This window comes from Hyla sarda, unplaced genomic scaffold, assembly GCF_029499605.1.
Source record: "Hyla sarda isolate aHylSar1 unplaced genomic scaffold, aHylSar1.hap1 scaffold_1038, whole genome shotgun sequence".
Taxonomy (NCBI): Eukaryota; Metazoa; Chordata; class Amphibia; order Anura; family Hylidae; genus Hyla; species Hyla sarda.
This window is the reverse complement of record NW_026607657.1, coordinates 68,527-95,706: the sequence shown is the minus strand read 5'-3', so window position 1 is coordinate 95,706 and position 27,180 is coordinate 68,527. Positions and strand designations below refer to the sequence as shown.

General features: G+C 48.0%; 1 protein-coding gene across 1 annotated transcript; it reads right to left on the bottom strand.

Annotated features, from left to right (window-relative positions):
• Window positions 1-26,897, bottom strand: LOC130299148 (oocyte zinc finger protein XlCOF7.1-like). The gene is made up of 6 exons (XM_056551399.1): window positions 26,848-26,897; window positions 20,734-20,881; window positions 19,909-20,088; window positions 10,150-10,276; window positions 9,770-10,066; window positions 1-1,012 (listed from the first exon to the last, which is right to left on the bottom strand). Exons 2-6 carry the CDS (start codon window positions 20,809-20,811, stop codon window positions 111-113), a joined length of 1,584 nt encoding a protein of 527 aa, XP_056407374.1. The 5' UTR covers window positions 20,812-20,881; window positions 26,848-26,897; the 3' UTR covers window positions 1-110.
• Window positions 26,898-27,180: the final 283 nt, after the last annotated feature.

Sequence of the window (27,180 nt, the reverse complement as noted above, 5' to 3'; positions counted from 1 at the left end):
ATTTTATTCATCATGTATTGTTCTAAGTCACCTTCCCTTTTTTATGTCACTTTACTTTGTAGATTTTTGTCTTGAACAAACTGTCAATTAATAAAAAAAAATTAAAAAGCCTACTTCTCTGTGTGAGTACTTTGATGACTTAAAAAATCTAATTTGCGGCTAAAACATTTCCCACATTCTGAACATGAAAATGGCTTGTCCCTTGTGTGAATTCTCTGATGCTGAACAAGAGTTGATTTCTGAGTAAAACATTTACCACATTCCGAACATGAAAATGGCTTCTCCCCTGTGTGGGTTCTTTGATGCCCAAGAAGATAAAATTTGTGAGTAAAACATTTTCCGCATACGAGACATTGAAATGGTTTCTCCCCCGTGTGAATTCTCTGATGTTCACTGAGAATTGATTTCCGAGTATAACATTTCCCGCAGTCTGGGCACGCAAATGGCTTCGCCCCTGTGTGAGTTCTTTGATGTTCAACAAGATTTGATTTCTGGGCAAAACATTTCCCACATTCTGCACACGAAAACGGCTTCTCTCCTGTGTGAGTTCTCTGATGTATAACAAAATAGGATCTTAAAGTAAAACATTTCCCACATGCTGAACATGAAAATGGCTTCTCTCCTGTGTGAGTTCTCTGATGCTGAACAAGAGTTGATTTTTGGGTAAAACATTTCCCACATTCTGAACATGGAAACGGCTTCTCCCCTGTGTGAGTTTTTCTATGTATAACAAGATAAGATTTTAAAGTAAAACATTTACCACATTCTGGACAAGAATATTGCTTCTCCCTTGCACAATCTCTTCTGTGACTTTTATAATGTCTATTAGTCTGTGATGACTGAGAAGACAGGACCTGTATATAAGGATGAGATGACAGATCTTGGCTGTGAAGGGCTGAGGGTGTATCTGGGATAATGGAATGTTCTTCATATGTATCTTGTGTGATCCCACAATCCTCTGCTTTATAATCTGAATATATCAGATGTTCCCGTGGGCCCCCGGTACAGTCATCTGCCAAGAATAAAAGTGATCTTATTATTTTTAAATAATACAATATTATATCAATAATATATCGATAGTTTTGACATTTGGTAAATAACTACGGTCACTGATATGGGGGGGGGATCTGAAAAAGAAGCAGACAAAATAATTTGAAGCAGTGCCCTCTGTTCCCCGGTAGATCACTTACCTTAAAGGGGTAGTCCGCTGATAGACATCTTATCCCCTATCCAAAGGATAGGGGATAAGATGTCTGATCACAGGGGTCCCGCTCCTGGGGCCCCCCACGATCTTCCGCAGCACCCGGCGTTCTAAACAAACACTGGGTTCCTGCGGCAGTGGTTGTGACGTCATGGCAACACACCCCCTTGTGATGTCAAGCCACACCCCCTCCATTCATGTCTATGGGAGGGGGCATGTCAACCCCAGGAGCGGGACCCCCGCGATCAGACATCTTATCTCCTATCCGATGTCTAGCAGCGGAGTACCCCTTTAAGATACCGTATATACTCGAGTATATACCCGCCCTCCTCTGTCATCATACAGATCCCCCTTGCCCCCATATAATTATCCAGATCCCCCTCATACCCCCATATCATTATCCAGACCCCCCCCTCTCTTGTTCTCTTCTCACCTACCCAGTTGCAGCTCTGTCGGTCCTTCCCTAGCAGCCGTCCAACGTCGCTCAGGGACCGTCCGACTTCCAGTGGGGAGGGTGAGCCGGTCCGGGCCATCCATCTTGACCGAGAGGCCCTCTTCTCCGCTCCCGGCTTGCCCCGAACTAGTGACGCTGCATTGACGACAACGCGTAGGGATGCCCCTGACGTTACGGACATCCCTGTACGGCGGCGTCAGTGCAGCGTCACTAGTCCAGGGCCGGCCGGGAGCAGAGAAGAGGGCCTCTCGGTCAAGATGGATGGCCCGGACCGGCTCACCCTCCCCACTGGAAGTCGGATGGTCCCTGCAGCATAGATGGGCGATGGTGGATGGCCCATCCCCTCGCCATCCCCACCGGTATGCCTGCGATTTTTTTTTTCTCCCCCATCACTCAATGTAAGCCGAGGGAGACGTTTTCGGCATGAAAAATGGTGCTGAAAAACGCGGCTTATATTTGAGTATATACGGTAAGTGATTCTTTTTCTATATTCCTTTATTTTTCGGGTTCTGCCCTGTTATCAGCCAAGGATTTTTGCCACCGTAGGCAAAATCTCATTTTATATCACATATAAAATTGCTATAAAATTAGTCACAGGGCCCATGTGATGTACAAATAACCAATCCAAACATATAAAAAGGAAAAAGAAAAGGGCCTGGATACAACCTGCAAAGGAAAAAAGACCTAAAATGTCCCAATGTACAATAATATAGTCCTGTAACGCAAGAAAGAAATCCTATGGTAACGTAGTAGTCTTAAAGGGGTTATCCAGGAAAAAACTTTTTTATATATATATATCAACTGGCTCCAGAAAGTAAAACAGATTTGTAAATTACTTCTATTAAAAAATCTTAATCCTTTCAGTACTTATTAGCTTCTGAAGTTGAGTTGTTCTTTTCTGTCTAAGTGCTCTCTGATGACACGTGTCTCGGGAACCGCCCAGTTTAGAAGAAAATCCCCATAGCAAACCTCTTCTAAACCTTTAAGCAGATTTGTAAATTACGTCTATTAAAAAATCTTAATCCTTCCAGTACTTATTAGCTGCTGAATACTACAGAGGAAATTCTTTTCTTTTTGGAACACAGAGCTCTCTGCTGACATCACGAGCACAGTGCTCTTTGCTGACATCTATGTCCATTTTAAGAACTGTCCAGAGTAGGAGAAAATCCCCATAGCAAACATATGCTGTTCTGGACAGTTCCTAAAATGGACAGAGATGTCAGCAGAGAGCACTGTGCTCGTGATGTCAGCAGAGAGCTCTGTGTTCCAAAAAGAAAATAATTTTCGCTGTAGTATTCAGCAGCTAATAAGTACAGGAAGGATTAAGATTTTTTAATAGAAGTAATTTACAAATCTGCTTAACTTTCTGGCACCAGTTGATTTAAAAAAAAAAGTTTTTCACCGGAGTACCCCTTTAAATCCATTTCTCCTCTTTTTAGTGATTCACCAAATTTTTTCTCCCAGCTGAATAATCAGATATACCTCTATAATAGTGATGTCTTATTAAAGGATATTATTCATAGCCACTGAGGCTAAACTGGGCGGTTCCCGAGACAGGTGTCATCAGAGAGCACTTAGACAGAAAAGAACAACCTTAACTTAAGAAGCTCATAAGTACTGAAAGGATTAAGATTTTTTTAGTAGAAGTAATTTACAAATCTGTTTAACTTTGCGGAGACAGTTAATATATAAAAAAAATAGTTTTTTCCTGGAATACCCCTTTAACTAACAGAAACTGACTATTGTTTTCGCTTAGGTGAGAAAAAACTTCCGCTTTTGCTTACCTGCAAAAAATGTATTAAAGGGGTATTCCAGGCCAAAACTTTTTTTATATATCAACTGGCTCCGGAAAGTTAAACAGATCTGTAATTTACTTCTATTAAAAAATCTTAATCCTTCCAATAGTTATTAGCTTCTGAAGTTGAGTTGTTGTTTTCTGTCTAACTGCTTTCTGATGACTCACATCCCGGGAGCTGTGCAGTTCCTATGGGGATATTCTCCCATCATGCACATCTCCCGGGAGGTGACATCATCATTGAGCAGTTAGACAGAAAACTTCAGAAGCTAATAACTATTGGAAGGATTAAGATTTTTTAATAGAAGTAATTTACAAATCTGTTTAACTTTCCGGAGCCGGTTGATATATAAAAAAAAGTTTTTGCCTGGAATACCCCTTTAAGGCCTTGCAACAATATAGTAAATATTTGTTGCACGTAAGCAGAATGGAAGTGAAAAAACAAACAAACAAAAAAATAGGCAAATAAGCAAAATATTCATAAATGCCCCTCATTGTCTTTACTCCAGGCAGGAGACCAAATGCTGTGACCGCCCATCGTCCGTACCGAATCGGCAACTATATTACATCACCAGCGGAGCTGACGGCCGCCATTTATACCTGGATTGGTGAGCGGTACTGTGTACCAATTGTTATGTATCATACACGGTGACTCTGATTCTCTAGTACGGTCACTTTACAGTAATTTAAAGGGGTATTCCAGGAAAAACTTTTTTATATTTATCAACTGGCTCCAGAAAGTTAAACAGATTTGTAAATTACTTCCATTAAAAAATCTTAATCCTTTCAGTACTTATGAGCTTCCGAAGTTAAGGTTGTTCTTTTCTGTCTAAATCCTCTCTGATGACACGTGTCTCGGGAACCGCCCAGTTTAGAAGAGGTTTGCTATGGGGATTTGCTTCTAAACTGGGTGATTCCCGAGACACGTGTCATCGGAGAGGATTTAGACAGAAAAGAACAACCTTAACTTCGGAAGCTCATAAGTACTGAAAAGATTGAGATTTTTTAATAGAAGTAATTTACAAATCTGTTTAACTTTCTGGAGCCAGTTGATATATAAAAAAAAAAATGTATTTTCCTGGAATATCCCTTTAACCCCTTAAGGACCGAGCCCTTTTTCACCTTAAGGACGGGAGCATTTTTTGCAATTCTGACCACTGTCACTTTAAACATTAATAACTCTGATGCTTTTAGTTATCATTCTGATTCCGAGATAACTTGCTTCCTTTCTTGGTGAAAAATCCCCAAATTTTTTAAAAAAAAAATGAAAATTTTGCATTTTTCTAACTTTGAAGCTCTCTGCTTGTAAGGAAAATGGATATTCAAAATAATTTTTTTTTTATTCACATATACAATATGTCTACTTTATGTTTGCATCATAAAATTTATGAGTTTTTACTTTTGGAAGACACCAGAGGCTTCAAAGTTCAGCAGCAATTTTCCAATTTTTCACAAAATTTCCAAACTCACTATTTTTCAGGGACCAGTTCAGGTTTGAAGTGGATTTGAAGGGTCTTCATATTAGAAATACCCCATAAAAGACCCCATTATAAAAACTACACCCCCCAAAGTATTCAAAATGACATTCAGTCAGCGTTTTAACCCTTTAGATGTTTCACAGGAATAGCAGCAAAGTGAAGGAGAAAATTCAAAATCTTCATTTTTTACATTCGCATGTTCTTGTAGACCCAATTTTTGAATTTTTGCAAGGGGTAAAAGGAGAAAATTTTTACTTGTATTTGAAACCCAATTTCTCTCGAGTAAGCGCATACCTCATATGTCTATGTTAATTGTTCGGCGGGCGCAGTAGAGGGTTCATAAGGGAAGGAGCGACAAATGATTTTTGGGGGGCATGCCGCATTTAGGAAGCCCCTATGGTGCCAGGACAGCAAAAAAAAAAACACATGGCATACCATTTTGGAAACTAGACCCCTCGGGGAACATAACAAGGGGTAAAGTGAACCTTAATACCCCACAGGTGATTCACGACTTTTGCATATGTAAAAATAATAATTTTTTTTTTACCTAAAATGCTTGGTTTTCCAAAAATTTTACATTTTTAAAAAGGGTAATAGCAGAAAATACCCCCCAAAATTTGAAGCCCAATTTCTCCCGAGTACGGCGATACCCCATATGTGGCCCTAAACTGTTGCCTTGAAATACGACAGGGCTCCAAAGTGAGAGAGCGCCGTGCGCATTTGAGGCCTAAATTAGGGACTTGCATAGGGGTGGACATAGGGGTATTCTACGCCAGTGATTCCCAAACAGGGTGCCTCCAGCTGTTGTAAAACTCCCAGCATGCCTAGACAGTCAGTGGCTATCTGGCAATACTGGGAGTAGTTGTTTTGCAAAAGCTGGAGGCTCCGTTCTGGAAACAGTGGCGTACCAGACGTTTGTCATTTTTATTGGGGAGGGGGGCTGTGTAGGGGTATGTATATATGTAGTGTTTTTTACTTTTTATTTTATTGTGTGTTAGTGTAGTGTTTTTAGGGTACAGTCACACGGGCGGGGGTTCACAGTAGTTTCTCGCTGGCAGTTTGAGCAGTGGCAGAAAATTTGCCGCAGCTCAAACTTGCAGCCGGATGCTTGCTGTAATCCTCCGCCCATGTGAGTGTACCCTGTACGTTCACATTGGGGAGGGGGGGGGGGAACATCCAGCTGTTGCAAAACTACAACTCCCAGCATGTACAGTCTATCAGTGCATGCTGGGAGTTGTAGTTTTGCAACAGCTGGAGACACACAGGTTGTGAAACACCGAGTTTGGTAACAAACTCAGTGTTTTGCAACCAGTGTGCCTTCAGCTGTTGCAAAAGCTACAACCCCCAGCATGTACGGACAGCGGAAGGGCATGCTGGGTCTTGTAGTTATGCAACCGGCGGAGGCATACTAGATTGGCTGGGGATGCTGGGGATTGTAGTTATGCAACAGCTGGAGACACACTGGTTTGCTACTTAACTCAGTGTGCCTTCAGCTGTTGCAAAACTACAACTCTCAGCAGTCACCGACAGCCAACGGGCATGCTGGGAGTTGTAGTTATGCAACCACCAGATGCACCACTACAACTCCCAGCATGCACTTTAGCTGATTGTGCAAGCTGGGAGTTGTAGTTATACAACAGCTGAAGGTAAACTTTTCCATAGAAAGAATGTGCCTCCAGCTGTTGCAAAACTACAAGTCCCAGCATGCCCATAAGGGCATGCTGGGAGTTGTGGTGGTCTGCCTCCTGCTGTTGCATAACTACAGCTCCCACCATGCCCTTTTTGCATGCTGGGAGCTGTTGCTAAGCAACAGCAAGAGGCTGTCACTCACCTCCTGCTGCTGCTCAGGGAATAGGTCAGTCCCGCCGCCGCCACCTGTGCCACCTCACCCCTGCTGGCTGTGGCTGTTCGGGGCCGTCAGAGACGGGCCCGATCAGCCAGTAATTCCGGGTCATCGGGTCACTGGAGACCCGATTGACCCGGAATCGCCGCAGATCGCTGGACTGAATTGTCCAGCGATCTGCGGCAATCGCCGACATGGGGGGACATAATGACCCCCCTGGGCGATATGCCGGGATGCCTGCTGAACGATTTCAGCAGGCATCCGGCTCCGGCTCCCCTCCGGCTAGCGGCGGGGGCCGGAAATGTTCAGGGCGTATCCATACGCACTCGGTCCTTAAGGACTTGGAAACGGGGGCGTATGGATACGCCCTATGTCCTTAAGGGGTTAAGACTACTACGTTACCATAGGATTTCTTTCTTGCGTTACAGGACTATATTATTGTATAGTGGGACATTTTAGGTCTTTTTTCCTTTTTATATACCGTATATACTCGAGTATAAGCCGAGTTTTTCAGCACGATTTTTCGTGCTGAAAACGCCCCCCTCGGCTTATACTCGAGTGAACTCTCCGCCTGTCAATTCCTTCTCAGTGGTCTTCAACATGCGGACCTCCAGATGTTGCAAAACTACAACTCCCAGCATGCCTGGACAGCCATCGGCTGTCCAGGCATGCTGGGAGTTGTAGTTTTGAAACATCTGGAGGTCCGCAGGTTGAAGACCACTGCCAGGCCTTCGTCATCATCCAGAACACCCTTTAGTTTTCTACTCACCTCCCCTCGGTGGGAAGGAAGGGTGAGCTGGTCCGGGCCATCTATGCTGCAGGGACCGTTCGGTGAGGAGGGTTAGTCGTTCCGGGCTGTCCATTTTCACCGGGCCGGCCCTCTTCTCCGCTCCGGGCCGGCGCCCTGCCTAGTGACGTTGCCTTGACGATGACGCACAGGGACATCCGTGCGCATGAACATCCCTGTGCGTCGTCATCGACGCAACGTCACTAGTCCGTTGCCGGCCCGGAGCGGAGAAGAGGGCTTCCCGGTGAAAATGGACAGCCCGAAATGACTAACCCTCAGGTGAGTAGAAAACTAAAGGGGGGGGTCTGGATGATGACGGAGGCCTGCGCATTGGTCTTCAACCTGCGGACCTCCAGAGGTTTCAAAACTACAACTCCCAGCATGCCCGGACAGAGTTGTAGTTTTGCAACATCTGGAGGTCCGCAGGTTGAAGACCACTGAAAAGGGATTGACAGGCGGTGACGATGATGGGGGTGGCGACAACGACGGGGGGGATGATGACTGGGGTGATAATGACATGGGGGGGATGATGTATTTCCCACCCTAGGCTTATAGTCGAGTCAATAACTTTTCCTGGGTTTTTGGGGTGAAATTAGGGTCCTCGGCTTATATTCGGGTGGGCTTATACTCGAGTATATACGGTATTTGAATTGGTTATTTGTACATCACATGGGCCCTGTGACTTATTTTATAGTAATTTTATATGGGATATAATTTTATAATAAAATTAATTTCTACCAATTATCCATTGTACATCAATTTTGGTTGAGGTACTTGAGGACTGGGATTCTCTTTTTCTATTTATTCAAAATTATTATTTGTTGTAGAGCTGTACATTCCATTTTTATTCAAAAAGCTAATTTTGCCCGCCCCTTAGACACACCCCACCTTACTACTGGGCTGACACACTGTAACAAAGCTCTTCCTTCATCTCCGGCTGAGCGAGTGGTTCGGATGCTGGTTGTCCAACTTTCTTGCGGCAGGCAGAGAGAAGCCCCCCAATCAAGAGGCAGAGCTGGCCCTGCCTGTTTTACAGAGTTTAGGCATGTAATGATGTTCGTTTTTGTAGGGAGTTCGGAAAACTGTGTCTTGTAGTATTTTTACTAGGGTTTGTTTTCCCTCTGCAAAGGGATTTTTTTTTTGTATTTATTTGATAATTTGAAAATAAAGAATAAAAAAAAAAAAATATCCATTATTACAGCCTGCCATAGGAAAGCAGTAGTAATAGTTAAAGGGGTATTCCAGGCAAAAACTTTTTTTTATATATATCAACTGGCTCCATAAAGTTAAACAGATTTGTAAATTACTTTTATTAAATTTTTTTACTCCTTTCAGTACTTATGAGCTTCTGAAGTTAAGGTTGTTCTTTTCTGTCTAAGAGCTCTCTGATGACACCTGTCTCGGGAACCGCCCAGTTTAGAAGAGGTTTGCTATGGGGATTTGCTTCTAAACTGGGCGTTTCCCGAGACAGGTGTCATCAGAAAGGATTTAGACAGAAAAGAACAACTCAACTTCAGAAGCTCATAAGTACTGAAAGGAGTAAGATTTTTTAATAGAAGTCATTTACAAATCTTTTTAACTTTATGGAGCCAGTTGATATATATAAAAAGGTTTTTGCCTGGATAACCCCTTTAACCAAAATAACAGTACACTGCAATACATTAGTATTGCAATGTACTGTATATGTGATCATACAATCGCTTGTACCCACAAGAAAAATAATGGTGGCTTGTACGGCAGAACAAGCATGCAACATACTCTCCACTTCAGGAGAAGACGGGGGAGCGGACCACTGACGGGATCTATGGTCTATCTGGGGGGGGACACGTGTCTGATCTGGGGGGGTTTCGAGGGTTGAGACCCAATCTCCATTATGGATCTCATAGACAGTACATTCTGCAGACGACACGTGCTCCATTCCTTTCTATGGAAGCGCCGGCGATACCCGGTTGCTATATTCCCAATTGTCCTATTATAGGTTCAGTGGTTATGTTAGGTTAAAAAAAAAAAATAAATACTAACATTCTGATTTCCATTTTTGCTAATTTATGACACTGAACATAAATGTATTGGTCGGATTTCATATTCTGAACTGCACCAGACTTGTCAGAATTAGGGAATGCTCACTATATGGCAAAGCTTCATCTTGTTTTGGGTCCTTGTGAAGCCTGTATCTGTGCATTTTCTATGCATTTAGTGGTTACTACTCACCTGGGTGGTTACCTGTAGGAATGTCCTCTTTATACTGCTCATCACTGCTCACATCTGTCTCTTCTTCTTCTTTTACTATTATGTTTAAATCATTAATATAGTTCAGATCTTTCCCTGTAGGAATGTCCTCCTTATACTGCTCATCACTGCTCACACCTGTCTCTTCTTCTTCTTCTTCTTCTCTTATGTCTGTAGCATTAATATAATTCAGATCTTTCCCTGTAGGAATGTCCTCCTTATACTGCTCATCACAAGGACGGGGACACCTCTCTGGTGCTGTTCTCTTACTGGATCTGACTGTAGGGAACACATACAGAGACTGAATTCATTCTTTACATACAAATAATGAGAGGACGTGTGTATATAGTCATGTCTATTACCTGGTGATGTGAGGGGCTGCTGATCCTCCATCATGACCTGATCCTTGTACTGATCCTTGTGTCCTTCTACATACTCCCACTCCTCCATGGAGAAATAGACCGCCACGTCCTGACACCTTATAGGAACCTGACACATAATGATACAGTCATCACCCCGACCCCTCCAGTGGTGTTACTGTATAATGTCCCAGCATTCCCAGCAGTGTCACCTCTCCAGTCATCACCAGACCCCTCCATTACTGTATAATGTCCCAACAGTGTCACCTCTCCAGTCATCACCAGACCCCTCCATTACTATATAATGACCCAGCAGTGTCACCTCTCCAGTCATCACCAGACCCCTCCATTACTGTATAATGTCCCAGCAGTGTCACCTCTCCAGTCATCACCAGACCCCTCCATTACTGTATAATGTCCCAGCAGTGTCACCTCTCCAGTCATCACCAGACCCCTCCATTACTGTATAATGTCCCAGCAGTGTCACCTCTCCAGTCATCACCAGACCCCTCCATTACTGTATAATGTCCCAGCAGTGTCACCTCTCCAGTCATCACCAGACTCCTCCATTACTGTATAATGTCCTAGCAGTGTCACCTCTCCAGTCATCACCAGACCCCTCCATTACTGTATAATGTCCCAGCAGTGTCACCTCTCCAGTCATCACCAGACCCCTCCATTACTGTATAATGTCCCAGCAGTGTCACCTCTCCAGTCATCACCAGAACCCTCCATTACTGTATAATGTCCCAGCAGGGTCACCTCTCCAGTCATCACCAGACCCCTCCATTACTGTATAATGTACCAGCAGTGTCACCTCTCCAGTCATCACCAGATCCCTCCATTACTGTATAATGTCCCAGCAGTGTCACCTCTCCAGTCATCACCAGACCCCTCCATTACTGTATAATGTCCCAGCAGTGTCACCTCTCCAGTCATCACCAGACCCTTCCATTACTGTATAATGTCCCAGCAGTGTCACCTCTCTAGTCATCACCAGACCCCTCCATTACTGTATAATGTCCCAGCAGTGTCACCTCTCCAGTCATCACCAGACCCCTCCATTACTGTATAATGTCCCAGCAGTGTCACCTCTCCAGTCATCACCAGACCCCTCCATTACTGTATAATGTCCCAGCAGTGTCACCTCTCCAGTCATCACCAGACCCCTCCATTACTGTATAATGTCCCAGCAGTGTCACCTCTCCAGTCATCATCAGACCCCTCCATTACTGTATAATGTCCCAGCAGTGTCACCTCTCCAGTCATCACCAGACCCCTCCATTACTGTATAATGTCCCAGCAGGGTCACCTCTCCAGTCATCACCAGACCCCTCCATTACTGTATAATGTCCCAGCAGTGTCACCTCTCCAGTCATCCCCAGACCCCTCCATTACTGTATAATGTCCCAGCAGTGTCACCTCTCTAGTCATCACCAGACCCCTCCATTACTGTATAATGTCCCAGCAGTATCACCTCTCCAGTCATCACCAGACCCCTCCATTACTGTATAATGTCCCAGCAGTGTCACCTCTCCAGTCATCACCAGACCCCTCCATTACTGTATAATGTCCCAGCAGTGTCATCTCTCCAGTCATCACCAGACCCCTCCATTACTGTATAATGTCCCAGCATTCCCAGCAGTGTCACCTCTCCAGTCATCACCAGACCCCTCCATTACTGTATAATATCCCAGCAGTATCACCTCTCCAGTCATCACCAGACCCCTCCATTACTGTATAATGTCCCAGCAGTGTCACCTCTCCAGTCATCACCAGACCCCTCCATTACTGTATAATGTCCCAGCAGTGTCACCTCTCCAGTCATCACCAGACCCCTCCATTACTGTATAATGTCCCAGCAGTATCACCTCTCCAGTCATCACCAGACCCCTCCATTACTGTATAATGTCCCAGCAGTGTCACCTCTCCAGTCATCACCAGACCCCTCCATTACTGTATAATATCCCAGCAGTGTCACCTCTCCAGTCATCCCCAGACCCCTCCATTACTGTATAATGTCCCAGCAGGGTCACCTCTCCAGTCATCACCAGACCCCTCCATTACTGTATAATGTCCCAGCAGTGTCACCTCTCCAGTCATCACCAGACCCCTCCATTACTGTATAATGTCCTAGCAGTGTCACCTCTCCAGTCATCACCAGACCCCTCCATTACTGTATAATGTCCCAGCAGTGTCACCTCTCCAGTCATCACCAGACCCCTCCATTACTGTATAATGTCCTAGCAGTGTCACCTCTCCAGTCATCACCAGACCCCTCCATTACTGTATAATGTCCCAGCAGTGTCACCTCTCCAGTCATCACCAGACCCCTCCATTACTGTATAATGTCCCAGCAGTGTCACCTCTCCAGTCATCACCAGACCCCTCCATTACTGTATAATGTCCCAGCAGTGTCACCTCTCCAGTCATCACCAGACCCCTCCATTACTGTATAATGTCCCAGCAGTGTCACCTCTCCAGTCCTCACCAGACCCCTCCATTACTGTATAATGTCCCAGCATTCCCAGCAGTGTCACCTCTCCAGTCCTCACCAGACCCCTCCATTACTGTATAATGTCCCAGCAGTGTCACCTCTCTAGTCATAACCAGACCCCTCCATTACTGTATAATGTCCCAGCAGTGTCACCTCTCCAGTCATCACCAGACCCCTCCATTACTGTATAATGTCCCAGCAGTGTCACCTCTCCAGTCATCACCAGACCCCTCCATTACTGTATAATGTCCCAGCAGTATCACCTCTCCAGTCATCACCAGACCCCTCCATTACTGTATAATGTCCCAGCAGTGTCACCTCTCCAGTCATCACCAGACCCCTCCATTACTGTATAATATCCCAGCAGTGTCACCTCTCCAGTCATCCCCAGACCCCTCCATTACTGTATAATGTCCCAGCAGGGTCACCTCTCCAGTCATCACCAGACCCCTCCATTACTGTATAATGTCCCAGCAGTGTCACCTCTCCAGTCATCACCAGACCCCTCCATTACTGTATAATGTCCTAGCAGTGTCACCTCTCCAGTCATCACCAGACCCCTCCATTACTGTATAATGTCCCAGCAGTGTCACCTCTCCAGTCATCACCAGACCCCTCCATTACTGTATAATGTCCTAGCAGTGTCACCTCTCCAGTCATCACCAGACCCCTCCATTACTGTATAATGTCCCAGCAGTGTCACCTCTCCAGTCATCACCAGACCCCTCCATTACTGTATAATGTCCCAGCAGTGTCACCTCTCCAGTCATCACCAGACCCCTCCATTACTGTATAATGTCCCAGCAGTGTCACCTCTCCAGTCATCACCAGACCCCTCCATTACTGTATAATGTCCCAGCAGTGTCACCTCTCCAGTCCTCACCAGACCCCTCCATTACTGTATAATGTCCCAGCATTCCCAGCAGTGTCACCTCTCCAGTCCTCACCAGACCCCTCCATTACTGTATAATGTCCCAGCAGTGTCACCTCTCTAGTCATAACCAGACCCCTCCATTACTGTATAATGTCCCAGCAGTGTCACCTCTCCAGTCATCACCAGACCCCTCCATTACTGTATAATGTCCCAGCAGTGTCACCTCTCCAGTCATCACCAGACTCCTCCATTACTGTATAGTGTCCTAGCAGTGTCACCATTCCAGTCATCACCAGACCCCTCCATTACTGTATAATGTCCTAGCAGTGTCACCTCTCCAGTCATCACCAGACCCCTCCATTACTGTATAATGTCCCAGCAGTGTCACCTCTCCAGTCATCACCAGACCCCTCCATTACTGTATAATGTCCCAGCAGTGTCACCTCTCCAGTCATCACCAGACCCCTCCATTACTGTATAATGTCCCAGCAGTGTCACCTCTCCAGTCATCACCAGACCCCTCCATTACTGTATAATGTCCCAGCAGTGTCACCTCTCCAGTCATCACCAGACCCCTCCATTACTGTATAATGTCCCAGCAGTGTCACCTCTCCAGTCATCACCAGACCCCTCCATTACTGTATAATGTCCTAGCAGTGTCACCTCTCCAGTCATCACCAGACCCCTCCATTACTGTATAATGTCCCAGCAGTGTCACCTCTCCAGTCATCACCAGACCCCTCCATTACTGTATAATGTCCCAGCAGTGTCACCTCTCCAGTCATCACCAGACCCCTCCATTACTGTATAATGTCCCAGCAGTGTCACCTCTCCAGTCATCACCAGACCCCTCCATTACTGTATAATGTCCCAGCAGTGTCACCTCTCCAGTCATCACCAGACCCCTCCATTACTGTATAATGTCCCAGCAGGGTCACTTCTCCAGTCATCACCAGACCCCTCCATTACTGTATAATGTCCCTGCAGGGTCACTTCTCCAGTCCTCACCAGACCCCTCCATTACTGTATAATGTCCCAGCAGTGTCACCTCTCCAGTCATCACCAGACCCCTCCATTACTGTATAATGTCCCAGCAGTGTCACCTCTCCAGTCATCACCAGACCCCTCCATTACTGTATAATGTCCCAGCAGTGTCACCTCTCTAGTCATCACCAGACCCCTCCATTACTGTATAATGTCCCAGCAGTGTCACCTCTCCAGTCATCACCAGACCCCTCCATTACTGTATAATGTCCCAGCAGTGTCACCTCTCCAGTCATCACCAGACCCCTCCATTACTGTATAATGTCCCAGCAGTGTCACCTCTCCAGTCATCACCAGACCCCTCCATTACTGTATAATGTCCCAGCAGTGTCACCTCTCCAGTCATCACCAGACCCCTCCATTACTATATAATGTCCCAGCAGTGTCACCTCTCCAGTCATCACCAGACCCCTCCATTACTGTATAATGTCCCAGCAGTGTCACCTCTCCAGTCAGCACCAGACCCCTCCATTACTGTATAATGTCCCAGCAGTGTCACCTCTCCAGTCATCACCAGACCCCTCCATTACTGTATAATGTCCCAGCAGTGTCACCTCTCCAGTCATCACCAGACCCCTCCATTACTGTATAATGTCCCAGCATTCCCAGCAGTGTCACCTCTCCAGTCATCACCAGATCCCTCCATTACTGTATAATGTCCCAGCAGTGTCACCTCTCCAGTCATCACCAGACCCCTCCATTACTGTATAATGTCCCAGCAGGGTCACCTCTCCAGTCATCACCAGACCCCTCCATTACTGTATAATGTCCCAGCAGTGTCACCTCTCCAGTCATCACCAGACCCCTCCATTACTGTATAATGTCCCAGCAGTGTCACCTCTCCAGTCATCACCAGACCCCTCCATTACTGTATAATGTCCCAGCATTCCCAGCAGTGTCACCTCTCCAGTCATCACCAGACCCCTCCATTACTGTATAATGTCCCAGCAGTGTCATCTCTCCAGTCATCACCAGACCCCTCCATTACTGTATAATGTCCCAGCAGGGTCACCTCTCCAGTCATCACCAGACCCCTCCATTACTGTATAATGTCCCAGCAGTGTCACCTCTCCAGTCATCACCAGACCCATCCATTACTGTATAATGTCCCAGCAGTTTCACCTCTCCAGTCATCACCAGACCCCTCCATTACTGTATAATGTCCCGGCAGTGTCACCTCTCCAGTCATCACCAGACCCCTCCATTACTGTATAATGTCCCAGCAGTGTCACCTCTCCAGTCATCACCAGACCCCTCCATTACTATATAATGTCCCAGCAGTGTCACCTCTCCAGTCATCACCAGACCCCTCCATTACTGTATAATGTCCCAGCATTCCCAGCAGTGTCACCTCTCCAGTCATCACCAGACCCCTCCATTACTGTATAATGTCCCAGCATTCCCAGCAGTGTCACCTCTCCAGTCATCACCAGACCCCTCCATTACTGTATAATGTCCCAGCAGTATCACCTCTCCAGTCATCACCAGACCCCTCCATTACTGTAAAATGTCCCAGCAGTGTCACCTCTCCAGTCATAACCAGACCCCTCCATTACTATATAATGTCCCAGCAGTGTCACCTCTCCAGTCATCATCAGACCCCTCCATTACTATATAATGTCCCAGCAGTGTCACCTCTCCAGTCATCACCAGACCCCTCCATTACTATATAATGTCCCAGCAGTGTCACCTCTCCAGTCATCACCAGACCCCTCCATTACTGTATAATGTCCCAGCAGTGTCACCTATCCAGTCATCACCGGACCCCTCCATTACTTTATAATGTCCCAGCAGTGTCACCTCTCCAGTCATCACCGGACCCCTCCATTACTGTATAAAGTCCCAGCAGTGTCACCTCTCCAGTCATCACCAGACCCCTCCATTACTGTATAATGTCCCAGCAGGGTCACCTCTCCAGTCATCACCAGACCCCTCCATTACTGTATAATGTCCCAGCAGTGTCACCTCTCCAGTCATCACCAGACCCCTCCATTACTGTATAATGTCCCAGCAGTGTCACCTCTCCAGTCATCACCAGACCCCTCCATTACTGTATAATGTCCCAGCAGGGTCACCTCTCCAGTCATCACCAGACCCCTCCATTACTGTATAATGTCCCAGCAGTGTCACCTCTCCAGTCATCACCAGACCCCTCCATTACTGTATAATGTCCCAGCAGTGTCACCTCTCCAGTCATCACCAGACCCCTCCATTACTGTATAATGTCCCAGCAGTGTCACCTCTCCAGTCATCACCAGACCCCTCCATTACTGTATAATGTCCCAGCAGGGTCACCTCTCCAGTCATCACCAGACCCCTCCATTACTGTATAATGTCCCAGCAGTGTCACCTCTCCAGTCATCACCAGACCCCTCCATTACTGTATAATGTCCCAGCAGTGTCACCTCTCCAGTCATCACCAGACCCCTCCATTACTGTATAATGTCTCAGCAGTGTCACCTCTCCAGTCATCACCAGACCCCTCCATTACTGTATAATGTCTCAGCAGTGTCACCTCTCCAGTCATCACCAGACCCCTCCATTACTGTATAATGTCCCAGCAGTGTCACCTCTCCAGTCATCACCAGACCCCTCCATTACTGTATAATGTCCCAGCAGTGTCACCTCTCCAGTCATCACCAGACCCCTCCATTACTGTATAATGTCCCAGCATTCCCAGCAGTGTCACCTCTCCAGTCATCACCAGACCCCTCCATTACTGTATAATGTCCCAGCAGTGTCACCTCTCCAGTCCTCACCAGACCCCTCCATTACTGTATAATGTCCCAGAAGTGTCACCTCTCCAGTCATCACCAGACCCCTCCATTACTGTATAATGTCCCAGCAGTGTCACCTCTCCAGTCATCACCAGACCCCTCCATTACTGTATAATGTCCCAGCATTCCCAGCAGTGTCACCTCTCCAGTCATCACCAGACCCCTCCATTACTGTATAATGTCCCAGCAGTGTCACCTCTCCAGTCATCACCAGACCCCTCCATTACTGTATAATGTCCCAGCAGTGTCACCTCTCCAGTCATCACCAGACCCCTCCATTACTGTATAATATCCCAGCAGTGTCACCTCTCCAGTCATCACCAGACCCCTCCATTACTGTATAATGTCTCAGCAGTGTCACCTCTCCAGTCATCACCAGACCCCTCCATTACTGTATAATGTCCCAGCAGTGTCACCTCTCCAGTCATCACCAGACCCCTCCATTACTGTATAATGTCCCAGCAGTGTCACCTCTCCAGTCATCACCAGACCCCTCCATTACTGTATAATGTCCCAGCAGTGTCACCTCTCCAGTCATCACCAGACCCCTCCATTACTGTATAATGTCCCAGCAGTGTCACCTCTCCAGTCATCACCAGACCCCTCCATTACTGTATAATGTCCCAGCAGTGTCACCTCTCCAGTCATCACCAGACCCCACCATTACTGTATAATGTGCCAGCAGGGTCACCTCTCCAGTCATCACTAGACCCCTCCATTACTGTATAATGTCCCAGCAGTGTCACCTCTCCAGTCATCACCAGACCCCTCCATTACTGTATAATGTCCCAGCAGGGTCACCTCTCCAGTCATCACCAGACCCCTCCATTACTGTATAATGTCCCAGCAGTGTCACCTCTCCAGTCATCACCAGACCCCTCCATTACTGTATAATGTCCCAGCAGTGTCACCTCTCTAATCATCACCAGACCCCTCCATTACTGTATAATGTCCCAGCAGTGTCACCACTCCAGTCATCACCAGACCCCTCCATTACTGTATAATGTCCCAGCAGTGTCACCTCTCCAGTCATCACCAGACCCCTCCATTACTGTATAATGTCCCAGCAGTGTCACCTCTCCAGTCATCACCAGACCCCTCCATTACTGTATAATGTCCCAGCAGTGTCACCTCTCCAGTCATCACCAGACCCCTCCATTACTGTATAATGTCCCAGCAGTGTCACCTCTCCAGTCATCACCAGACCCCTCCATTACTGTATAATATCCCAGCAGTGTCACCTCTCCAGTCATCACCAGACCCCTCCATTACTGTATAATGTCTCAGCAGTGTCACCTCTCCAGTCATCACCAGACCCCTCCATTACTGTATAATGTCCCAGCAGTGTCACCTCTCCAGTCATCACCAGACCCCTCCATTACTGTATAATGTCCCAGCAGGGTCACCTCTCCAGTCATCACCAGACCCCTCCATTACTGTATAATGTCCCAGCAGTGTCACCTCTCCAGTCATCACCAGACCCCTCCATTACTGTATAATGTCCCAGCAGTGTCACCTCTCCAGTCATCACCAGACCCCTCCATTACTGTATAATGTCCCAGCAGTGTCACCTCTCCAGTCATCACCAGACCCCTCCATTACTGTATAATGTCCCAGCAGTGTCACCTCTCCAGTCATCACCAGACCCCACCATTACTGTATAATGTGCCAGCAGGGTCACCTCTCCAGTCATCACTAGACCCCTCCATTACTGTATAATGTCCCAGCAGTGTCACCTCTCCAGTCATCACCAGACCCCTCCATTACTGTATAATGTCCCAGCAGGGTCACCTCTCCAGTCATCACCAGACCCCTCCATTACTGTATAATGTCCCAGCAGTGTCACCTCTCCAGTCATCACCAGACCCCTCCATTACTGTATAATGTCCCAGCAGTGTCACCTCTCTAATCATCACCAGACCCCTCCATTACTGTATAATGTCCCAGCAGTGTCACCACTCCAGTCATCACCAGACCCCTCCATTACTGTATAATGTCCCAGCAGTGTCACCTCTCCAGTCATCACCAGACCCCTCCATTACTGTATAATGTCCCAGCATTCCCAGCAGTGTCACCTCTCCAGTCATCACCAGACCCCTCCATTACTGTATAATGTCCCAGCAGTGTCACCTCTCCAGTTATCACCAGACCCCTCCATTACTGTATAATGTCCCAGCAGTGTCACCTCTCCAGTCATCACCAGACCCCTCCATTACGGTATAATGTCCCAGCAGTGTCACCTCTCCAGTCATCACCAGACCCCTCCATTACTGTATAATGTCCCAGCAGTGTCACCTCTCCAGTCATCACCAGACCCCTCCATTACGGTATAATGTCCCAGCAGTGTCACCTCTCCAGTCATCACCAGACCCCTCCATTACTGTATAATGTCCCAGCAGTGTCACCTCTCCAGTCATCACCAGACTCCTCCATTACTGTATAATGTCCCAGCAGTGTCACCTCTCCAGTCATCACCAGACCCCTCCATTACTGTATAATGTCCCAGCAGTGTCACCTCTCCAGTCATCACCAGACCCCTCCATTACTGTATAATGTCCCAGCAGGGTCACCTCTCCAGTCAGCAGCTCCATCATCTTGTTGATGAGTTCTCGGATCTTCTGTTCATCCATTTCCTCATGTATCAGGGAGTGAGGTGGGGGCCCCAGGATTGGGCTCAGGGTTCTTCCCCATCGTTCATACACAGGGGCCCGACAGCGCCCACTAGAGGACTTTTTCACTACTGTGTAATCCTGTGTATGGAGAGACACATTAATATCACTACATACACTCCCAGAATCCCTCATCTCTCCAGTCAGATCCATCTGTTATTCCATAGATAAGAATGAGGTCATGTGACATCACTCCCAGAATCCCTCACTTCTCCAGTCATATCCATCTGTTATTACATAGATAAGAATGAGGTCATGTGACATCACTCCCAGAATCCCTCACCTCTCCAGTCATATCCATCTGTTATTACATAGATAAGAATGAAGCCATGTGACATCACTCCCAGAATCCCTCACCTCTCCAGTCATATCCATCTGTTATTACATAGATAAGAATGAGGTCATGTGACATCACTCCCAGAATTCCTCACCTCTCCAGTCATATCCATCTGTTATTACATAGATAAGAATGAGGTCATGTGACATCACTCCCAGAATCCCTCACCCTCCAGTCATATCCATCTCTTATTCCATAGATAAGAATGAGGTCATGTGACATCACTCCCAGAATCCCTCACCTCTCCAGTCATATCCATCTGTTATTACATAGATAAGAATGAGGTCATGTGACATCACTCCCAGAATCCCTCACCTCTCCAGTCATATCCATCTGTTATTACATAGATAAGAATGAGGTCATGTGACATCACTCCCAGAATCCCTCACCTCTCCAGTAAGCCGGAAGAGTATCTGTAGGGTGAGGTTTATGATCCTGTCGGCCATCTTGTTCCTGTCTCTCTCCATGGTTGATGGGTCATCCAGGAGAATTCTCTTATATAGAAGATATCAGCAGAGGATCCTGGATTGGAGAAACCTGAAGGAAAGAAGAGGAGACGATGATAAACCGCACCAGATTCTAGGGAAATCCCCTGATCTGGGGAAACATCGGAGGAGACATTACTTATTGTTGATGATACTTATGACTATCCCGGGTCATCTTTACAACCTTCTCCTCAGATTTCTATAAACCTACCCACCATTATTCAGATAGAACCTGGTCGTTCGTCTCCAATCTCACGTTACCTAAATTGTCCACAAAAACCCAGAAACTCTTAGAATGGTTTTTCATGGGAAGACTGCAGCCAACGCTCGTTCAACAAGGCTATGACACGGCTCTGTTAGGGTCTATTCACATGGCAGAATTTCCTTTTGCGGAATTCCGCCTGAAATTAAAGCCCATAGACTTCAATGGGATTCCGCACTCCCATTCATACTTCTGAATTTCCTCCTCAAATTAAAACCCATAGACTTCAATGGGATTCCGCACTCCCATTCATACTTCTTCATTTCCACCTGAAATTAAAACCCATAGACTTCTATGGGATTCTGCACTTCCATTCATACTTCTGAATTTCCGCTTGAGGAATTCCGCCTCAAATTAAAGCCCATAGACTTCTATGGGATTCCGCACTCCCATTCACACTTCTGAATTTCCACCTGTGGAATTTCGCTTCAAATTAAAGCCCATAGACTTCTATGGGATTTTATTTAGGCGGAATTCGGCAAGTGAACTCTGTCTGATGACCCTCCTGAATGACCTGGAGGATCCCCCGATTTATTTAAAATAATATTTTTTCATGGGCCAACAAAGTTCCAGTACCTTCCCCCAACCCACACGCAGTCATGGATGACCCTTCTACCCTTCCTGCCCTTGGGATACCTCCACCTGCCTGAAATCTCTAGAGCAGTGCTTCTTAACCTGGGTTCCCCAGGGGTTCGATGAGTTAGTCCCGGGGGTTCGGCGGGGGAGGTCGCAGCAGGACAGGCAAACCAAGCAATTGCTTGGGGCCCCGAGCAGAGACGGTGTTTGCCGGTCCTGTAGCAACAGGGCAATTCCCCCCCCCCCCCCCCCATCACTATTAACTCCCTGCGGCCCCCGCTTTGAGTTTAAAAACGAAGGCCCTCGGGACATAGCGCACGCAGGGACGTCACTGACGTCCCGTGTGTGCGCCCATAGAAACAAAGGCGCCGAGGACTGGAGGATAGAGAAGGAGGAAGGCGCGCTTGCCAGCTTGGTAAGTAACCGGCGGCACGTCATCTTCGGTGCTCCGACCACCGGTCCCGAGACCTACTGCTATAGCCGGAGCGGTGGTCGGAGCACTGAAGTGGGGCAGTACACAGGCATACACTGTGTGACGGACTGACTCTCTCCTTCCGGATGACAAGCCCCAGCATATCACAGGCAATATCCCCAGGCAGGACTAGAGATTATTGCATCCTTGTACCCAAAGAACCAGGTGACACCAGTCTTCAGGTATAAAATCAGAACTCTTCATTGTGGAACAAGGGTCTTCTTTTATAGGAAGGACATCACAGGGGGAAGGGTCAGTAAAGACAATACAGGTGACAGTGAGTCTGGGAGAACACTGCCTGCCTAATGTGGGGGAACACTGTCTGCCTAATGTAGGGGAACACTGCCTGCCTAATGTGGGAGAACACTGCCTGCCTAATGTGGGAGAACACTGCCTGCCTAATGTGGGAGAACAATGCCTGCCTAATGTGGGGGAACACTGTCTGCCTAATGTGGGGGAACACTGCCTGCCTAATGTGGGGGAACACTGTCTGCCTAATGTGGGGGAACACTGCCTGCCTAATGTGGGGGAATACTGCCTACCTAATGTGGGGGAACACTTCCTGCCTAATGTGGGGAACACTGCCTTCCTAATGTGGGGGAACACTGCCTGCCTAATGTGGGGGAACACTGCCTGCCTAATGTGGGGGTACACTGCCTGTCTAATGTGGGGGAACACTGCCTGCCTAATGTGTGGGGGAACACTGCCTGCCTAATGTGGGAGAACACTGCCTGCCTAATGTGGGAGAACAATGCCTGCCTAATGTGGGGGAACACTGTCTGCCTAATGTGGGGGAACACTGCCTGCCTAATGTGGGAGAACAATGCCTGCCTAATGTGGGGGAACACTGCCTGCCTAATGTGGGAGAACACTGCCTGCCTAATGTGGGAGAACACTGCCTGCCTAATGTGGGGGAACACTGCCTGCCTAATGTGGGGGAACACTGCCTGCCTAATGTGGGAGAACAATGCCTGCCTAATGTGGGGGAACACTGTCTGCCTAATGTGGGGGAACACTGCCTGCCTAATGTGGGGGAACACTGCCTGCCTAATGTGGGAGAACAATGCCTGCCTAATGTGGGAGAACACTGCCTGCCTAATGTGGGAGAACACTGCCTGCCTAATGTGGGAGAACACTGCCTGCCTAATGTGGGGGAACACTGCCTGCCTAATGTGGGAGAACACTGCCTGCCTAATGTGGGAGAACACTGCCTGCCTAATGTGGGATAACAATGCCTGCCTAATGTGGGGGAACACTGTCTGCCTAATGTGGGGGAACACTGCCTGCCTAATGTGGGAGAACAATGCCTGCCTAATGTGGGGGAACACTGTCTGCCTAATGTGGGGGAACACTGCCTGCCTAGTGTGGGGGAACACTGCCTGCCTAATGTGGGGGAATACTGCCTACCTAATGTGGGGGAATACTGCCTACCTAATGTGGGGGAACACTGCCTGCCTAATGTGGGGGAACACTGCCTTCCTAATGTGGGGGAACACTGCCTGCCTAATGTGGGGGAACAATGCCTTCCTAATGTGGGGGAACACTGCCTACATAATGTGGGGGAACACTGCCTGCCTAATGTGGGGGAACACTGTCTGCCTAATGTAGGGGAACACTGCCTGCCTAATGTGGGAGAACACTGCCTGCCTAATGTGGGAGAACACTGCCTGCCTAATGTGGGAGAACAATGCCTGCCTAATGTGGGGGAACACTGTCTGCCTAATGTGGGGGAACACTGCCTGCCTAATGTGGGGGAACACTGTCTGCCTAATGTGGGGGAACACTGCCTGTCTAATGTGGGGGAATACTGCCTACCTAATGTGGGGGAACACTGCCTGCCTAATGTGGGGAACACTGCCTTCCTAATGTGGGGGAACACTGCCTGCCTAATGTGGGGGAACAATGCCTTCCTAATGTGGGGGAACACTGCCTACATAATGTGGGGGAACACTGCCTGTCTAATGTGGGGGAACACTGCCTGCCTAATGTGGGGGTACACTGCCTGTCTAATGTGGGGGAACACTGCCTGCCTAATGTGTGGGGGAACACTGCCTGCCTAATGTGGGAGAACACTGCCTGCCTAATGTGGGAGAACAATGCCTGCCTAATGTGGGGGAACACTGTCTGCCTAATGTGGGGGAACACTGCCTGCCTAATGTGGGAGAACAATGCCTGCCTAATGTGGGGGAACACTGCCTGCCTAATGTGGGAGAACACTGCCTGCCTAATGTGGGAGAACACTGCCTGCCTAATGTGGGGGAACACTGCCTGCCTAATGTGGGGGAACACTGCCTGCCTAATGTGGGAGAACAATGCCTGCCTAATGTGGGGGAACACTGTCTGCCTAATGTGGGGGAAGACTGCCTGCCTAATGTGGGGGAACACTGCCTGCCTAATGTGGGAGAACAATGCCTGCCTAATGTGGGGGAACACTGTCTGCCTAATGTGGGGGAACACTGCCTGCCTAATGTGGGGGAACACTGCCTGCCTAATGTGGGGGAATACTGCCTACCTAATGTGGGGGAATACTGCCTACCTAATGTGGGGGAACACTGCCTGCCTAATGTGGGGGAACACTGCCTTCCTAATGTGGGGGAACACTGCCTGCCTAATGTGGGGGAACAATGCCTTCCTAATGTGGGGGAACACTGCCTACATAATGTGGGGGAACACTGCCTGCCTAATGTGGGGGAACACTGTCTGCCTAATGTAGGGGAACACTGCCTGCCTAATGTGGGAGAACACTGCCTGCCTAATGTGGGAGAACACTGCCTGCCTAATGTGGGAGAACAATGCCTGCCTAATGTGGGGGAACACTGTCTGCCTAATGTGGGGGAACACTGCCTGCCTAATGTGGGGGAACACTGTCTGCCTAATGTGGGGGAACACTGCCTGCCTAATGTGGGGGAATACTGCCTACCTAATGTGGGGGAACACTGCCTGCCTAATGTGGGGAACACTGCCTTCCTAATGTGGGGGAACACTGCCTGCCTAATGTGGGGGAACAATGCCTTCCTAATGTGGGGGAACACTGCCTACATAATGTGGGGGAACACTGCCTGTCTAATGTGGGGGAACACTGCCTGCCTAATGTGGGGGTACACTGCCTGTCTAATGTGGGGGAACACTGCCTGCCTAATGTGTGGGGGAACACTGCCTGCCTAATGTGGGAGAACACTGCCTGCCTAATGTGGGAGAACAATGCCTGCCTAATGTGGGGGAACACTGTCTGCCTAATGTGGGGGAACACTGCCTGCCTAATGTGGGAGAACAATGCCTGCCTAATGTGGGGGAACACTGCCTGCCTAATGTGGGAGAACACTGCCTGCCTAATGTGGGAGAACACTGCCTGCCTAATGTGGGGGAACACTGCCTGCCTAATGTGGGGGAACACTGCCTGCCTAATGTGGGAGAACAATGCCTGCCTAATGTGGGGGAACACTGTCTGCCTAATGTGGGGGAACACTGCCTGCCTAATGTGGGGGAACACTGCCTGCCTAATGTGGGAGAACAATGCCTGCCTAATGTGGGGGAACACTGCCTGCCTAATGTGGGAGAACACTGCCTGCCTAATGTGGGAGAACACTGCCTGCCTAATGTGGGGGAACACTGCCTGCCTAATGTGGGAGAACACTGCCTGCCTAATGTGGGAGAACACTGCCTGCCTAATGTGGGGGAACAATGCCTGCCTAATGTGGGGGAACACTGTCTGCCTAATGTGGGGGAACACTGCCTGCCTAATGTGGGAGAACAATGCCTGCCTAATGTGGGGGAACACTGTCTGCCTAATGTGGGGGAACACTGCCTGCCTAATGTGGGGGAACACTGCCTGCCTAATGTGGGGGAATACTGCCTACCTAATGTGGGGGAATACTGCCTACCTAATGTGGGGGAACACTGCCTGCCTAATGTGGGGGAACACTGCCTTCCTAATGTGGGGGAACACTGCCTGCCTAATGTGGCGGAACAATGCCTTCCTAATGTGGGGGAACACTGCCTACATAATGTGGGGGAACACTGCCTGCCTAATGTAGGGGAACACTGCCTGTCTAATGTGGGGGAACACTGCCTGCCTAATGTGGGGGTACACTGCCTGTCTAATGTGGGGGAACACTGCCTGTCTAATGTAGGGGAACACTGCCTGTCTAATGTGGGGGAACACTGCCTGTCTAATGTGGGGGAACACTGCCTGCCTAATGTGTGGGGGAACACTGCCTGCGTCTAATGTGTGGGGGAACGATCATCGCCTCTGGCTCCGAGCATGGCCCCCGGTCAGTTAAAGAATGGCAGGTAATGAGTGCAACCCAGACCCTTGCCCCACCATCCCTGTAGGTCTGAGGAAGGAAAGAAGCAGAGGGCCCCACAATGACCCTTTGATCTCCTGGGATTTTCACACACAACCATCTCTAGGGTTTACAGAGAACGGTGCGAAATAGAGAAAATATCCAGTGATCGGTAGCTGTGCGGAGGAAAATGCCTTGTTGATGTTTGAGGAGAATGGGCAGACTGGTTCAAGATGACAGAAAGGACACAGTAATTCAGATAACCACTGGTTACACCTAAGGATAGAATAGAATATCATCCCTGAAGGAGAAGTGTGGTGCTATATATATAACACAGTGACGTATATATATATATCCCCTTTATAATAATGACACCCCCCCCCCCCCCCCCCCCCCCCCCAAACTGATGGTGAATACACACATACCTGTATCTGTACAGGAGCCATGTGCATTCCTTGTTGTGACAGGACCAGGGATGATGTCACCGTCATGTGATCAGTCACATGGAGGAGGAGGAGTCACATGATCAGGGGCTGCTGCTCTAGGCTCCTCTGCTCAGTGTATGCAGGACTCTGCTGTGCTGGTTGTGATCGCTGCTGGATGAGCTGAAGTTATGTGTATGCAGCAGAGCTGTGTGTGTGTGATGTGCGTGGTGCAGAGCTGTGTATGTGTGTGTTATATATGTCTGCAGCAGAGCTGTGTGTAATGTGCATGTAGCTGAGCTGTATGTGTACACAGTAGAGCTGTATATGTGTAAT

What these genes read in the sequence shown, in the direction of transcription:
- LOC130299148 (XM_056551399.1), bottom strand. Translation starts at nt 20,811, where the DNA reads ATGGAGAGAGACAGGAACAAGATGGCCGACAGGATCATAAACCTCACC. An exon ending in TCTTCCGGCTTACTGGAGAG is followed by an intron (nt 20,089 to 20,733) that starts GTGAGGGATTCT and finishes CTCCATACACAG; the next exon opens with GATTACACAGTAGTGAAAAA. An exon ending in TGGAGCTGCTGACTGGAGAG is followed by an intron (nt 10,277 to 19,908) that starts GTGACCCTGCTG and finishes ATTATGTGTCAG; the next exon opens with GTTCCTATAAGGTGTCAGGA.